Here is a 15,986-nt window from a genome sequence, read left to right as displayed (position 1 = left end):
AAGCGCGAGCCCGAGCGGCTGAATCGAATTGAAAAGCAGAGATTGACCCTTGGTAGGAACCAGAGCGATGGCGGTGGGAAGATTCACCATTGCAGGAGATTCTCTGTATACAACTGAAGAGGAAAAAGTCACACAAGTCACAGTCAACTGACTGGACAACACAGAAGAGTTATAGGAGGAGGATAGTGTGGTTTTTTTTGTATTTTTATTCCAATTCAATCAAATTAAGTCCAGTTCAGTCTCCACAAGTTGAGACATTCCCGATCCAAGCTGACAAGACAGGGCTCTCACCTCCTGTCTTGGGCTTGATCTACACGATCCAAGCTGATTGGAATAGGAATAGCTCCTCCTCCAAGGCTGGATCTTATTTGCGTCTTAGCCAAAAGGCTGAGATGCCACTTTTAAAAATTGCTTCAAATGAAGCTAAAATGTAACCGAATGACTTCAACCAAGCACAGCATGTCGATACTACACTTGATCTTAGCCAAAAGAGGATAGTGTGATTGGCCATGTCATAGGCTGCAGAGAGATTGCTTTTCTCGCCACAGATGTTTCCTAGAATCCTACAGTGCAGGAGAAGGCCATTCGACCCATTGAGTCTGCACCAACCACAATCCCACCCAGGCCCTATCCCCATAACCTCATGCATTACCCTCACTAGTCCCCTGACATTAAGGGACAATTTAGCATGGCCAATCCATCTAACCCACACATCTTTGGACTTTGGGAGGAAACTGGAGTACTCAGAGAAAACCCATGCAGAGAACGTGCAAACTCCACACAGACAGTGACCCAAGCCGGGAATCAAACCTGAGGCAACAGTACCAACCACTGTGCCAACTGTGACCTGAGGATTTCCAGCATTTTCTGAATCTCAGATTTCCAGCATTCACAGGATTTTACCATTGGATTTCAAGAGCTGGCTGTGTGTACTTTAGGGAAGTCTAGACTATGGGCTGATTTGATGAAACTATCATGTTTACAAATTATTTCAAATGGAGAGGTTAGGAAGGACCAAGTGTCATATTTACAAGTTGTGCAAGGACAAAACTACAGATTCATCAATTATTAAAAGTAACAAGGCAGTTCAACAAAATCAAACAATAACACTGGGGTCCAATTTTGGAGGAATAGAATTGAAAAGCAGAGAAGTGATGTTAAACTTGTCTAGAATCTTGTTTAGACAACGCTTAGACCACACCAGCTCTGCACAGTTCAGATCAACATATTGAAAAAAGAAAGGAAAGAACTGGAGAAAGGCACATGGTGGCACAGTGGTTAGCACTGCTGCCTCACAGTGCCAGGGACCTGGGTTCAATTCCGGTCACTGTCTGTGTGGAGTTTGCATATTCTTCCCATGTCTGCATGGGTTTCCTCTGGATACTTAGGTTTCCTCCCACAATCCAAAGATGTGCAGATTAGGTTGACTGGCCATGATAGATTGACCCTAGTGTCACAGGTTTAGCAGGTTGTGGGGTTATGGGGATAGGGCCTGGGTGGGATTGTTGTCTGGTGCAGACTTGATGGGCCAAATGGCCTCCTTCTGCACTGTAGGGATTCGATGATTCTAAGTTGCAAAAAGAAACATTGATAAGGCTGATATTGAGAATGGATTGATTGTAACTATCAGGAAAGACTGAACAGGTGAGGACTCTTTCCCCCAGAAAAAAGAAGGCTGAGGGGGAAAACATCCTAGAAATCTTTAAAATTATATTGTAAAATGCAGAATTTGGGGACAAAGTCACCATAATTCCAGATGACCATAGGCTGCTTTCCATTTTGAGGAGAAGAGCTGACTGGTGATGAATTTAGCCTTAAGATCACCACACCTCAGGCAAGGGACAAGGTTGAAAAGGCGGGCCAGTGCATGAAGTGAATGTCACTCTGCATCATGAACCAGCCGTCCAGCCAACTGAGCTGAACCAACCTCCAATAGAGAGAAAACGTTCCCACTTATGCGAGGGAGTCCAAAACTGGGGGCAAGAAATATATAATGGTCAATAATAAATCCAATGAAGAATTCAGGTAAAACTACTCTCTCAAGAGAATGATTAGAAAGTGGAACTTGTTCCCACGGGAAATGGTTGAGACAAATAGTTCTTATGTATTTGATGGGAAGCCAGGTAAGTAGATGACAGAGAAAGGAATAAAAGGATCTGCTGATAGGATGACATAAAATAGGGAGGCAGAAAGCTCATGTGGACTTTAAGCAGCAGTAGAAAGAAGATGGGCCAAATGCTCTGTTTCAGTGCTTTAGAAACTATAACCAAAGCAAAAAAAAATTAGGCCAGGCAGCAACTGTCGAAAGAAATTAGGTTGGATGTTTGGTAGCGCTTCCTTTTATCACACCACCCACCGGACTACCCCTCCCCGAGTCCACAGTCTGTGTCTTCCTTATTTCCTCAGTGTTGGTAATCCTGGAGTCAATCTGAGTTGCTCTCCAAGCACAGGTTCGTCCGAAATACAGTCACTCTTACAGGTCACAATGAAACTCTCAAAGCTCAGAGTCAATCCCAAAGTAAACATTAACTTCCGATTCTCAGATTCATCCTCCAAGCACTGACTTAATCTCCTCTTCCAGTCTGTATTCTCTGTTCCTTCCTCCCATGTCCGTTCCCCCTTGCCCCTCCCTCCTGTGACCCCCCTCTCCTGTGCATGTGCTGATCCCACCACTGCCTTGGATGCTGTGAGTCTTCCTCATCTGATCTGCCGTCAAACAAATCAGAGGCTACACATCCCACACTGATGTCAGTTTGAAAGACTCTGAGGATGAAGAATGCTATTCCCACATTAGAAATCTCTGTCAAACATTTATCAGGGGAACTGAGACAGCAGCTGCAATAAGTGAGGTCTGATTTTTTTTTTCGATATAGATGAACAAAATATATATTTTCAAATGAACGGCGGAACACAGCGGAATTGGTGCGTAACAGTTTTAAAAAATAAAAAGACACAAGAAACAAGCTCCGTGAGACCAACAGAGCAGCCCATTAAACAGTAACAAGAGGACGGACTGACCCCAGTGCCCCCTCCCCCAAAAAGCCACGGTTTGATTCTACAACAAGTCTTTGGAATGGAACGCGCCTTCTGGGGCGGGGGGCGCGCAGTGAGGTGGGAGGAAAGTAAGTGGGCATCTAGGACTGGTGGGGTAGGGTGGAGGCGGGTTGGGAAGGACAAACCAAGGGAGAGTTTATCCGCTATTCCGGCCACAGATGGGACAATGACAAGTTTAAATCTCCACCTGATCTGCTGCTCAAAGTCGCCTCCGTTTCACCGGTCAGTTTCCCAAGCTTCAGGAAACTCATGTTACTCCAGAAATATTTGGATTGGCTGTGAGAGACGTCAATCAGAGAGCCCACCCACTCTGCCCATTCTCTCCTCTTCCTCTTTCACAGCTGCTTCACTTCCTGTCGGGACTGAAAACCAAGTGAGGAGATGGTGAGTGAATTAACAAAGTTCATTTCGATGGTAAACTGTCCTCACTTTTGTTGATGGGTCATTACTGAATATGAGAAGGTAAAGTGTAATTATTTGGGAGGTGCAAAGTGTCTGAGGATTCTTACTATTGCCTATTGTTGAGTTGTGTGTGTGTCTTGGGAGTCGGTTATTATCCTGTGTACCGTGAATTGTCAGTTCTGTCTGTGTTGTGACCGAGCTATTTCCTGTCTTTTTTGGGGTCTGAACCTTTCTCTTACTCGTGTGCGTGCTCTAAGTTTTATATTAATTTTGTGGGATATGGGTGTCGATGGCTGGCCAGCATTTATTGTCCATCCCTAGTTGGCCTTGGAGGACAGTTGAGAGTCAACCACATTGCTGTGGCTCTGGAGTCACATGTAGGCCAGACCAGGTAAAGAGAGCAGATTTCCTTCCCTAAAGGACATGATGAACCAGATTGGGTTTTCCAACGATCAACAATGCTTTCATAGTCATCTGTAGATACTTAATTCCAGATTTTTTTTCTTGAATTCAAATTCCACCATCTTTGGACGGCACGGTGGCACAGTGGTTAGCACTGCTGCCTCATAGTGCCAGGGACCTGGGTTCAATTCTGGCCTCAGGTGACTGTGTGAAGTTTGCACATTGCGTGTCTGTGTGGGTTTCCTCTGGGTACTCTGGTTTCCTTCCACAGTCCAAAGATGTGCGAATTATGTGGATTGGCCATGGTAAATTGCCCCTTAGTGTCAGGGGATTACTGGGTAAATACATGGAGTTAAGGGGATAGGACCCGAGTGGGATTGTTGTTGGTGCAAGCTCGATGGGTCAAATGATCTCTTTCTGCACTGTAGGGATTCTATGATCTGCCATGTCAGGATATCTCTCGGCCATCGCCTTCCCCACACAGCGAACACGAAATGTGTTTCTGGCCATGGTTGACCCCATTTCTGGCTAGCCAATGAATAGGTAGTCGGTGTGAAAGCCGCACTGAAGCTGAGTGCTGCTGGGGACAGGAAGGGGGTGGTGGGCTGATGCTTCTAATAAATTCCCTCGGGGACAGTTCTGGTGGAGCTGTCTCAGGAAGTTGCTGACCTGGAAAACATCAATCTCAATGGAGTAATACTGCAAAAAGTGTCGAGGCAGCACATTCAAACACAAACCTCAGTCCCCAGATGCATTTTTCAATTTTATTTCAGCCTGACATTTCGTCCCACCCTGAACTGAGGTTGAGCTAAATTTAGCACAAAGGCCACCTGGTCAACCGACCCACCCACAAACCGTAAGGCCAAAGTAGTTCCATAAAACTGTGATCAGTTGCTCCATTAATGTGCTAAATTCCCTATTTGATTGTCGGCAAGCAGGCTTCTGTCTCCCACCGACTCAATATTGCACAAATGTATGATGATGCCGGTTTGCACACCCAACTTGTCTCGAGTGATAGCTGAATTTGGGATGTGCAGTCTGAGTGAGTGCAGTGCATTGAACTCCCCAGGATAAACCAGAACCCTTCAATCAGCTACACTGAAGCAATATTGATCTTCACCAGAACGACACAAGCTCACAGTAATTGATCGTCCGTTTTACACTCTGCCCGACTCTTTGGAAAAATGGGGAGCTAGGTGGAGGAAAGAAAGTAGCATATTTTCTGCTCCTGGTCACTATCCACTCTCCCTGCTAGAAACAGAGGATGTCAAGTGTGGGAAAAGAAAGGACTTGTTTCTGATCCCCACACACAGGGGAATAGCAGACTGGCACTCACTGTTAAACAGTCTCGAACTGAGGAGTCAACCCCTTCAGCAAAGGAAGAGAGGGAATTGGAGGAAATCATGTTTCCTTTTCCTGTTTTATAGAAGGATTGCACTGTATTACATCAGAGAATGCAGAGAGGATTATCCACACTTCACGGCCTGCTCACCACGAGGGTAATTAGATACGGGCAGCAAATTTTGGCCAGCCAGCGACACCCACATTCTGTGAAAGTATAAATAAAAAAACTGAGCAGTCAGCTCTTTCAGCAAAGGAGGAGAATGAGTTGGAGAAAATCATGTTTCATTTTCCTGTTTTACAGAAGGATTGCACCATACTACACCAGAGAATACGGTGAGGATAGAGACCATAGGTAGATCCTGAACATCATCCAAGGAACAACTGACAACTGTAGGAAGACATCCAGTCCCTTCACAGCATTGCTCAACACAGAAGATTGGGCAGTGAAACCATCATCTGGAACTCGGTTGGGTCAGGGGAGCTTTGACATATCATCAGATCTGAAACTGGTCAGTGGTGTGGAACCTTCCATCAGAAACAACATTTCTGAAGGGTCAGTTGTGGATGATCAGTCAGGGTGAGGCTGGGAAGAAGTGCGAGTGGGCTCCAAATGTGGTGAGGGCTTCAAAGATTTGTCGAGTCTCATGAACCACTGACAGATTCCTACAAGTCAGAGGCTTTTCAGGTGTTAGGAGGGCTACACAGGATCATAAGATCTTCTAAGGTGCATTTGTTACAACTACACTGTTAACAGAAAGGCAGCCACATGGAAGGGAAACGATTGATATGTGATGAAGATTTTATGATGTCTCCAAATCTCCTGAGGAACCAGATGATTCATATGGGGGAGAAACCATTCAGGTGTGATGTTTATGAGAAAGCTTTCAGTCAATCTTACCATCTTCTATCAGACCAGAGGACTTATAGCGGGGAGAAACCCTTCAAGTGTGAGTTGTGTGACAAATCATTCACACGGTTATCGAGCCTCAACGAACACCAACGCCTTCACACTGGGGAGAACCTCTTCAAGTGTGATGTTTGTGAGATGACATTTAACCGAAATTCCCATCTTCTATCACACCAGAGGATTCACACAGGAGAAAGACCCTTCACATGCGAGGTGTGTAACAAATCGTTCTCGGAGTCATCGACTCTCCGTAAACACCAACAAACTCACACAGGGGAAAAACCCTTTAAATGTGAGGTGTGTGGTAAATCCTTCTCGCGGTTATCAAACCTGCGTGAACACCAAGGCATTCACACAGGGGCGAAAGGAAAACGCTTCAAGTGTGATGTTTGTAAGATGGCTTTCAGCCGACCCTCCCATCTCATATCACACCAGAGGATTCACACAGGGGAGAAACCCTTCACATGCGGGGTGTGTGACAAATCATTCTCGTGGTCATCAACCTTCCGTAAACATCAACGTCTTCACATAGGGGAGAACCCCTTCGCGTACAAGGTATGTGACAAATTATTCTCAGACTAACTGGCTTCTGTATACACCAACATATTCACATGTAGGGTACATAACAAATCATTCCCTTAGTCATCAACCTGCACACACATCCATGCGGTCACACAGGTGAGGAATCATTCATATGTGAGGTGTGACAAATCATTCTCACTGTCATTAGACCTCCACAGACATCAGCGTATTCACACTGCAGCTCACCTGCTCCCCTTATACAGAGTTGTCTGTGTTGTTTACCCTCCAGTGCTCACACAGGGGAGCTGTCCTTCCAAAGCACTGTCTGCTCAGGAGTTTCTGTCTCCAACCTCTCCCACCATCAGTCCAATCATTTCAAAAGGGCAATTTAATCTTTGACCAGATCATGAAACATCACCTAAAGAAGACATCAGTAAGTGCTGCTTATGCACAAGTTTCCCTATGATGGATAAGAGGGCAATATCTGAATATTAAATCATAGTATCCTACAGTGCAGATGGAGGCCACTTGGCCCATCAAGTCTGCACCGACTGACAGAGCATCCTACCCAGGCCCTATTCCTGCAACCCCATGCATTTACCCTGCTAATCCTGCTACACATATTGTAACACTAAAAGGGCAATTTAGCATAGCCAATGCACCTAACCTGCACATCTTTGACTGGGAGGAAACCCACGCTGTCACGGGGAGAACATGCAAACTCCACACTGACAGTTACCCAAGACCTGAATTAAACCCGGATCCCTGGTGCTGTGAGGCAGCAGTGCTAACCACTGTGCCACTCTGTATATTATATATGTTAATTTCTGAAACTTTAAATCGTAGTTTTTGAGTTGAAAATGCAGAAAGACCACAAGATTTTTTTCAACTAATTTTATGAGGTTGTATTAAATGAATTGTCTTGGAGATGGCTCTGACTTTGTCATAAAATTGATCTCTAATCAGAAGTCCCCGCCTTGGTGCAGGCTGAAACTGTCTCCAGCATTCGGAAAATGTGTCACAAGACAACACAGCAAAGTCTGGACCATGATTTCTTTTCATTTTCATTTCTTCCTTTAGGTAAAACTGTCTCATAATGCCGAGGAATGCTCGTTGACTGGAGGGCAAGTTCCGTACATCAACATAATGAATGGTAGGAAGCTAGGAAGTATAGAGGATCAAAGGGACTTCGGGCTGCATGTCCATAGATCACTGAAGGCAGTAGGACAGGTGGATAAGGTGGTTAATGCATATGGGATACTTATCGTTATTAGCCAAGAAATAGAATATAAGAGCAGGGAGGTTATGACCGAGCTGTATAAAACACTCGTTGGGCCATAGCTAGAGTACTGTCTGCAGTTTTGGTCACCACACTACAGGAAATACATGATTGCACTAGAAAGAGTACAGAAGAGATTCACCAGGGTGTTGCCTGGAGCGTTTCAACTCTAAGGACAGGCTGGTTAGAATGGGGTTGTTTTTCTCAGAGCAGAGAAGGCTGAAGAGGGGTGTGTGGGGTGGTGGAACCTCATCAAGATGTACAAAATTATGAGTGACATATAAAGAATAGATAGGGAGAAATCTTTCCCCACAATAAAGGGGTCAATAACCGGGATCATATTTTTAAGAAAAAGAGCAGGAGACTTTGGGAGGTTTTGAAGAAAAATGTTTCCACCTAGAGGGTGGTGGGAATCTGGAACTCACTACCTGAAAGGGTAGTGGAGACAGGAACCTCACAATATTTAAGAAGAATTTAGATGATCACTTCAAATGCCATAGCATACAATGCGAGGCCCCAAGTGCTGGAAGGTGGGATTAGAACAGATTGTTCTTTGATGGCTGGTGAGACACGATGGGCGAAGTGGCCTGTTTTCTAGTGTGAAACTCTACGACTCTACCAGTTCACAAAGAAGCTGTTTGGCCTCTCCAACTCTACGATAACCAATGGTGGATCAGATATGGGGATGAGCGAAGGTGATGTCAACAGCTGAGTGTTTAAACCTTCAGGAAGAGAGTTAATTTACGTGACAAAAGATAATAATTGTGATTTTCCTCCTCTGACAGATACACAGGTGTCCATCGACACATCAGAGGGTGATGGAGGAGAGTTGGCAGCAGCGTCTGAGATTCCTGAAAGGGTTGATGAGGAAGGGACGGAGGTGAATACCTCACATCAATGTGGCATGGCAGCTGCAGTGGAGGAGAGAGAGGATTGTCAGGAGGGTGAGATGTCTGATTTGGAGGGTAGTGTTGATGACTTAAAGTTAAATATTGTGGTTTGTGTGAAGGAGGAGGCCTGTGATGCTCTGGCTGCTGTGGTTGAGGGAGGGCGCTCTGAACCTTCCGGAAGTGAGGAACCTGCAGCTTTGGGAGCAGAAGCTCTGCCGTCTCCACGAGCACACGGACAGCATCAGGCCCAAACTGCTGGTGAAGAAAATGAAGATGATCTGAAATTACTGAAGAACTTATATCAGGAACAGGTTCAAAGTACGGAGAGTTATCAGGCTACTTCTAACTTGCTTCAGCAAACATTGACTGAATTTAAGACTGATGTTAGCCAGAATCTACAAAAAAACAATGAGATTCTTCAGGAGCACAATGAGGTTCTGAGACAGCAGAATGAGATTCAAAACCAGCATCTACAAAGAAACAATGAGATTCTTCAGCAACAGAATGAGATTCTTTATCAGCTCCTGCAAAGAAGCAATGAAACTTTGAATGAAATGAGGCTGATTCTGTCTCAGATTGTAGCGCCTGCACCTTCTGGCCAGCAGCAGCCCAGTACATAGACATCTGATTCTGGTCATTTCTTTGACACAGGAGAGGTCACATCACGGGGGAGACACAGAAGGAATTCGACAGTATTTCCTCTACCTCATTAACCCCCCTCCTTTTTTATTATGAGGAATATCTTTCTGCCTTTTCGATCTGGGTTTTTCCGTAAGAGAGCCTCTCCATCATGAGGACAATGGCTAAAGAAACTTGAATCTGGGAGTCCTGCCCCCCCCCCCGCCACCCCAAAGCCCCCAATTCCCCCCCCCCCCCCGAAGCCCGATGATAGCACCTCCCATTTTCGTGGGACCAGAAATGCACCAAGTTGGGATTTGCACATTTCACAGGGGGCAAATATCCATAGAAATCAGCAACTACTTTCTCTCACGGAATTTTGGGGTGAGAGGTGTCTGAAACCCAACATGTGTAGTTTTGACCCAGTAAGAGCTAGGCTGAACTCCATGGATTAGTTTGGATAGATTGGGTCCCTTTGTGGAGTGGAAAGATATCTCTTTGGATGTTGTTGCCAGACACCTTGTGGGGAGCTAAGATGCCCTTTGGAAGAAGTTAGATCTCCTTTGAGATACTTAAAAAATAGGCATGAATGTGCATACAATATGGTGAAACCCACTGGAACAAAGAGCCCATTCAAACTGTCAAAAACAATGGTCGAGAAATTCAAGATGTATTGTCAAAGGAAGATGTCAAGCTAAAAAGGCATTAAACTCTTTGAAAAAAACTGTCTGGGGTGTTAGAAAATTATTGCGTTTCCTTCTGTCTGTTGACACAAGCCACAGGGATTGATAGGATTAAGGTGAATAACAGATTTCACAACCATCCATTGTCACGTAGGGTGCTTGCAGTTTACAGTTTGACTGACAGCTCCAACTGGTTATGGGCACTTGAAGTGGGACTATGAATTTCAATTCTTATTTTCATAGAGGATGAGTCAATTCAATAAAATGTTTGTTGTTATAAGGAATAATGTGATAGAATTTAAATGTCAGTTTTTTTATGAATGAACATTGATTAAAAATAAAGTCTGAAACTTTATTTGGCCTCAGCATGAATCCTGATGTCTGCCCATTGTGGATAGTGGATGAGTTGATCTGACCATAAGATACAAGAGCAGTATTAGGCTATTTGGCCCATTGAGTTTGCTCCACCATTCGAACATGACTGATATGTTTCTTAACCCAATTTGCCCATCTTATCCCTGTAACCTTTGATCCTCTTACCAATCAAGAACTTATCGGTCTCTGCCTTAAATACACTCAATGATTTGGCCTCCACAGCCTTCTGTGGCAATGAATTCCACAGATTCACCACCCTCTGGCTGAAGAAATTCCTTATCTCGGTTCTGAAGGGTCTGAGGCTATGCTCTCAGATCCTAGTCTCTCCTACTAATGGAAACATCTTCCCCATGTCCACTCTATCCAGGCCTTTCAGTATTCTGTAAGTTTCAATGCGATTCCCTCTCATCCTTCTAAACTCAATCGAATACAGACTCAGAGTCCTCAAACACTCCTCATTCGTCAAGCCTTTCATTCCTGGGATCATTTTTGTGAACCTCCTCTGGACCTTCTTCAAGGCAGCACATCCCTCCTTAAAAACAGGGCCCAAAATTGTTCACAGTATTCCAAATGTGGTCTGACCAGAACCTTATAAAGCCTCAGCAGTACATCCTTTCTTGTGTCTTCTGGCACTTTTGAAATTAATGCTAACATTGAGTTGGTAGCTGGAAAGCAAATGCAATCTGCAAGTTAACCTTAAGAGAATCCTGAACTAGGACTCCCAAGTCCTTTTGTGCTTCCAATTTCTGAATTCTCCCCTCATTTCGAAAATAGTCTGTGCCTCTATTCTTCCTACCAAAGCGCATATCCTCAAACTTTCCCACATCTGCCACTCTCCTAACTTGTCCAATTCCTTCTGCAGCCTTCCCGCCTCCTCAATACTACTTCTCCCTCCACCTATCTTTGGATCATTTGCAAACTTAACCACAATACCCTTAGTTCCTTCATCTAGATCATTGATGTATCAAGTGAAAGGTTGTGGTCCCAACACTGACCCCTGTGGAACTCCACTAGTCACTGGCTGCTTTCCTGAAAAGGACCCCTTTATCTCCATTCTCTGCCATCTGTCAGTCAGCCAATCTTCTATTCATGCTAGTACCTTTTCTCTAACACCATGGGTTCTTATCTTACTCAGCAGCCTCCCATGCAGCACCTTGTCAAAAGCCTGAAAACCCAAGTAGATAACTTCCACTGGCTCTCCTTTGTCTAGCCTACTCATTACCTCCTCAAAGAACTCTAACAGATTTGTCAGGCATGACTTTCGCTTAACGAAACCATGCTGACTTTGCCCTATTTTATCATGAACTTCCAAGTACTCCGAAATCTCATCCTTAATAATACACCTTAATATCTTAACAATGGCTGAGGTCATACTAACTCGCCTGTAATTCCCCATTCTTTGCCTTCCTCTCTTAAACAGAGGTGTTATATCAGCGATTTTCCAATTCTCTGGGACCCTCCCTGACGCCAGTGATTCCTGAAAGATCATCACTAATGCCTCAGCTATCTCCTTCAGAACTCTGGGATGTAGTCCATCGGGTCCAGGTTATTTATCCATCTTCAGACCTTTCAGCTTCCCTAGCACCTTCTCTTTAGTAATGACTACCACACTCACCTCTGCCCCCAACTGTTTTGAATCTTTGCTGTCACTGGTGTTTTCCACTGTGATGACTGACGCAAAGTACCTATTCAATTCCTCCATCATTTCTTTGTTCCTCATTACTACTCCAGTGTCATTTTGCAGTGATCCAATGTCTATTCTTGCCTCTCTCTTGTCCTTTATATATCTAAAAGAAAATTTTTGCAATCTTCTTTTGTATTACTGGCTAGCTTAGCCTCATATTTCATCTTCTCCCTTCATTACTTTTTTAAAGGCTTCCCACTAATCTTTACCACATTGTATGCTTTTTCTTTTGTTTTTATGCTGTTCCTGGCGTCTCTTGTCAACCACGGTTGCCTCATCCTCCCCTTAGTATGTTTCTTCTTCCTTGGGATGAAATTCTGCTGTGTCTCCCAAATTAATCCTAGAAACTCCTGTCATTTCTGCTCCACTGTCTTTCCTGCTAAGCTCCTCTTCCAATCAGCTCTGGCCGGCTCCTCCCTCATGTCTCTGAAGTTACATTTACTCAACTGTAATACCATGGCATCTGATTCCAGCTTCTCCCTCTCAAACTGCAAGGTGAATTCTATCATATAATGGTCACTGCCTCCTCAGGGTTCCTTCACCTCCCTTATCAAGTCTGCCTCATTATATATCACCAAATCCAGAATTGCCAGTTCCATAGTGGGCTCTACCACAAGCTGCTCCAAAATGCCATCACATAGACATTCCATTAATTCCTATTTTTGGGATCCACTACCAACCTGATTTTTCCAGTTCACCTGCATATTGAAGTCCCCCATGATCGCTGTAACATTGCCTTTCTTACACGTCTTTTCTATCTTCTGGGATATATTGTGCCCCACATCCTGACTACTGCTCGAAGGCCTGTACCTAACTGCCATCAGGGTCTGTTTACCTTTTCAGTTCCTCAACTCTACCCACAATCACCCATTCTTTTGACTCAATATCGCTTTTTGCTATCAATTTCATTTCTTACTAACAAGGCAACTCTGCCCCCTCTGCTCACTGCCTGTCTTTTTGATAGGATGTGTATCCAAGGATAGTTAGCTCCCAACCCTGACTCCCCAGCATCTATGTGATGCTACAAGCTCATTTATGGGTGGGTGTTTTGAGTTGACACTAAATTGGCATAGAGGATATAAAGGGGCATTTGGAGTGGGTGACGACAGTGGTTGGCATCGTGGATATGACAAGTCATGGGTATGGTTAGATGCATAAGTTAGCATGGAAAGTATGAGCCATGAGTGGAGGGCATAGGATAATGTAGAAGGTATTAGGGGCTATGGAGAGGGAAGGGGGGTAGGCGTTATTTGACATATATGGGATGTGGAGTGTATGACGGGTGACGGCTATTTTATGTTTCTGTCTATTTTAAGCTTTGATACAACACTGCTTCTCCAAGACAGGCCTTCCAGCCAGCCCAACTCCTCACCCAGCATGCACCTCTCTCAGTTCAGGGTCACACAGCCTGGCTCCCAGGGTACTCCCATCACCCTGGAATGCATATCCCAACTTCGAGGTTGTTTCTCCCAGGTTGTGTTTTCTCCAAACAGCTCAATGCAAAGCACCAAGAGATCTCTCAGCTGGATCTTAGACCATAAGATCATAAGAAATAGGAACAAGAGTAGATCATTCAGTCCCTTGAACCTGCTCCATCATTCAATAGGACCATGACTGATCCGACATTCGTCACGTCCACTTTCCTGCCCGTTCCCCATAATCCTTGAGTCCTTTATTGATCAAAAGTCTATCTCAGCCTTAAATATACACAAGGACTCTGCCCCCACAGCTCTCTGTGGAAAGGAGTTCCAAAGACTCAGAACTCTCTGAGAAGAAATTCCTTCTCATTTCAGTCTTAAATTGGTGCCCCTTTATTCTGAGACTATGCCCTCTGGTCCTAGACACTCCCATGAGGGGAAATGTCCTCTCAGCATTTTCCCTGTCAAACCCCTTTTGTTTCAATAAGATCACCTCTCATTCTTCTAAATTCCAATGAGTGGAGTCCCAACCGGTTTAACCTCACCTCATCAGACAATCCATACTGGGGATCATCCAGTGAAGTTTCTCTGAACTGCTTCCAATGAAATAATATTTTCCTTAAACAAGGAGACAAAAACTGCACAAGTAACCCCAAGTTCCATTGATTTGCAGCCTTCTGCAGTTTTTCCTCAATTTAAATAATATTCTGTTCTTTTGTTCTACCTTCCAAAATGAACAACTTCACATTTTCCCACATATACTCTGTTCGCCAACTTAGTTAACATATCAATATCTGTAAACTGTTTGTATCTCTCTCGTAACTTGCCTTTCCACCTATTTTTGTGTCATCTGCAAATGCACCTTTGCTTCCTTCCTCCAAGTCATTAATACATATTGTAAACAGTTCTGGTCCCAGCACTGATCCCTGTGGAACCCCTCTGGTTACAGGTTGCCAGCCTGATAAAAGAACCCCTTCTCCCCACTCGCTGTTTCCTCCTAATAGCCAATTCTCTATCCATGCCTATGTACTACCTCCAACACCATGGGCTTTTATCTTATCATAGAAACCCTACAGTGCAGAAGGAGGCCATTCGGCCCATCGAGTCTGCACCGACCACAATCCCACCCAGGCCCTACCCCCACATATTTACCCGCTAATCCATGCATCTCAGAACTCTAAGGGGCAATTTTTAACCTGGCCAATCAACCTAACCCGCACATCTTTGGACTGTGGGAGGAAACCGGAGCACCCGGAGGAAACCCACGCAGACACGAGGAGAATGTGCAAACTCCACACAGACAGTGACCCGAGCCGGGAATCGAACCCGGGACCCTGGAGCTGTGAAGCAGCAGTGCTAACCACTGTGCTACCGTGCCGCCCCTAAATTAACCCTTATGAATTAACCTTTTGTGAGGTACCTTCTGGAAATACAAATACAACACATCTACTGCTTCCCCTCTATCCACTCTGGTTGAGACTGCCCCAAAAGACTCTAATACGTTAGTCAGACAGGATGTCCCTTTCATGACGCCATGCTGACTCTGCTTGATTAGATTATGATTTTCCAAATGTGCTATTATTTCCTTAATAATTGGTTCCACATTGGATAAGGGCATTTCCACATCAGATTGCCCACAGGATAGTCAGACTGCCTGACCATTCGTCTGGATATTGTGGGATATAATTCATAGGAATCTTCATCCATCATTTACTGAATATTCATTCCTGAATGAATGTGGCTATTACAGGATGCCATCTCTGAAAAACTGCTGCTTCCCTGGTAAATATTTGACAGAGATTTCTACTGTGGGAATAGCATTCTTCACCCTCGGAGGCTTTCAAACTGACAACATCAGTGTGGGTTGTGTAGCCTTGAATGTGCTTGACAGCAGGTCAGAAGAGGAAGACCCACAGCCTCTAAGGCAGTGATGATGTTCAGAGGTTGGATCAACACATGCAAACGAGAGGGACACAGGAGGGAAGAAATAAAAGATTGACTCTGTCACTGGGTTTTGTGACTCAATTCCTGCTCGGCAGTTCTCTCTGCTGATCTCTCATCCCTTGTCTGATATCATATCCCAAGCCTGACCCCTTACTCTGCCCCTCACCTCTTCTCTAACCCCATGTCCCTTTCCACAATTTGGCAGGTGACCACATGTTCAAGGTCTTTGGAGAGGAAATGTGAGGTTGGAGATGGAATGGTAGTTTGCAAGGACGGAAGGGAGAGGGGTGATAACAGCAGATTTAAAGGGGAGAGGGACAACATCTGAACAGAGAGAACCTTGAACAATATCGACTAACATGTGGACCTGGAGGGGAAGTCAGAATAGGGTCGAGGGAACAGAAGGTGGGGCTCATGGACAAGATTAACTCAGAGAGGGCATGAGAGGAGATAGAGAAACTGGA

General features: G+C 44.7%; 2 protein-coding genes across 4 annotated transcripts in view; both read left to right on the top strand.

Annotated features, from left to right (window-relative positions):
• LOC144497016 (uncharacterized) overlaps window positions 1–10,455 on the top strand; it is a 46,194-nt gene extending 35,739 nt beyond the window's left edge. Inside the window, exons 1-4 of one of the 3 annotated variants that reach the window (XM_078217710.1) lie at window positions 3,392–3,438; window positions 5,504–6,664; window positions 7,712–7,784; window positions 8,696–10,455. In XM_078217710.1, coding sequence (XP_078073836.1) covers window positions 5,969–6,664; window positions 7,712–7,784; window positions 8,696–9,420 — 1,494 coding nt within the window. In that variant the 5' untranslated portion in view covers window positions 3,392–3,438; window positions 5,504–5,968 and the 3' untranslated portion in view covers window positions 9,421–10,455. Of the gene's footprint in view, window positions 1–3,391; window positions 3,517–5,503; window positions 6,665–7,711; window positions 7,785–8,695 lie in introns of those variants that run through there. The other 2 variants (XM_078217707.1, XM_078217711.1) reach the window with 2 other exon arrangements.
• The window catches only part of LOC144497032 (uncharacterized), a 410,838-nt gene that overhangs the window by 220,904 nt on the left and 173,948 nt on the right, over window positions 1–15,986 (top strand). The gene's annotated exons all lie outside the window — the stretch shown is intronic.

The sequence above is a fragment of the Mustelus asterias genome, chromosome 8 (assembly GCF_964213995.1).
Source record: "Mustelus asterias chromosome 8, sMusAst1.hap1.1, whole genome shotgun sequence".
Lineage (NCBI taxonomy): Eukaryota > Metazoa > Chordata > Chondrichthyes > Carcharhiniformes > Triakidae > Mustelus > Mustelus asterias.
This window is presented reverse-complemented; position numbering and strand designations above follow the sequence as displayed.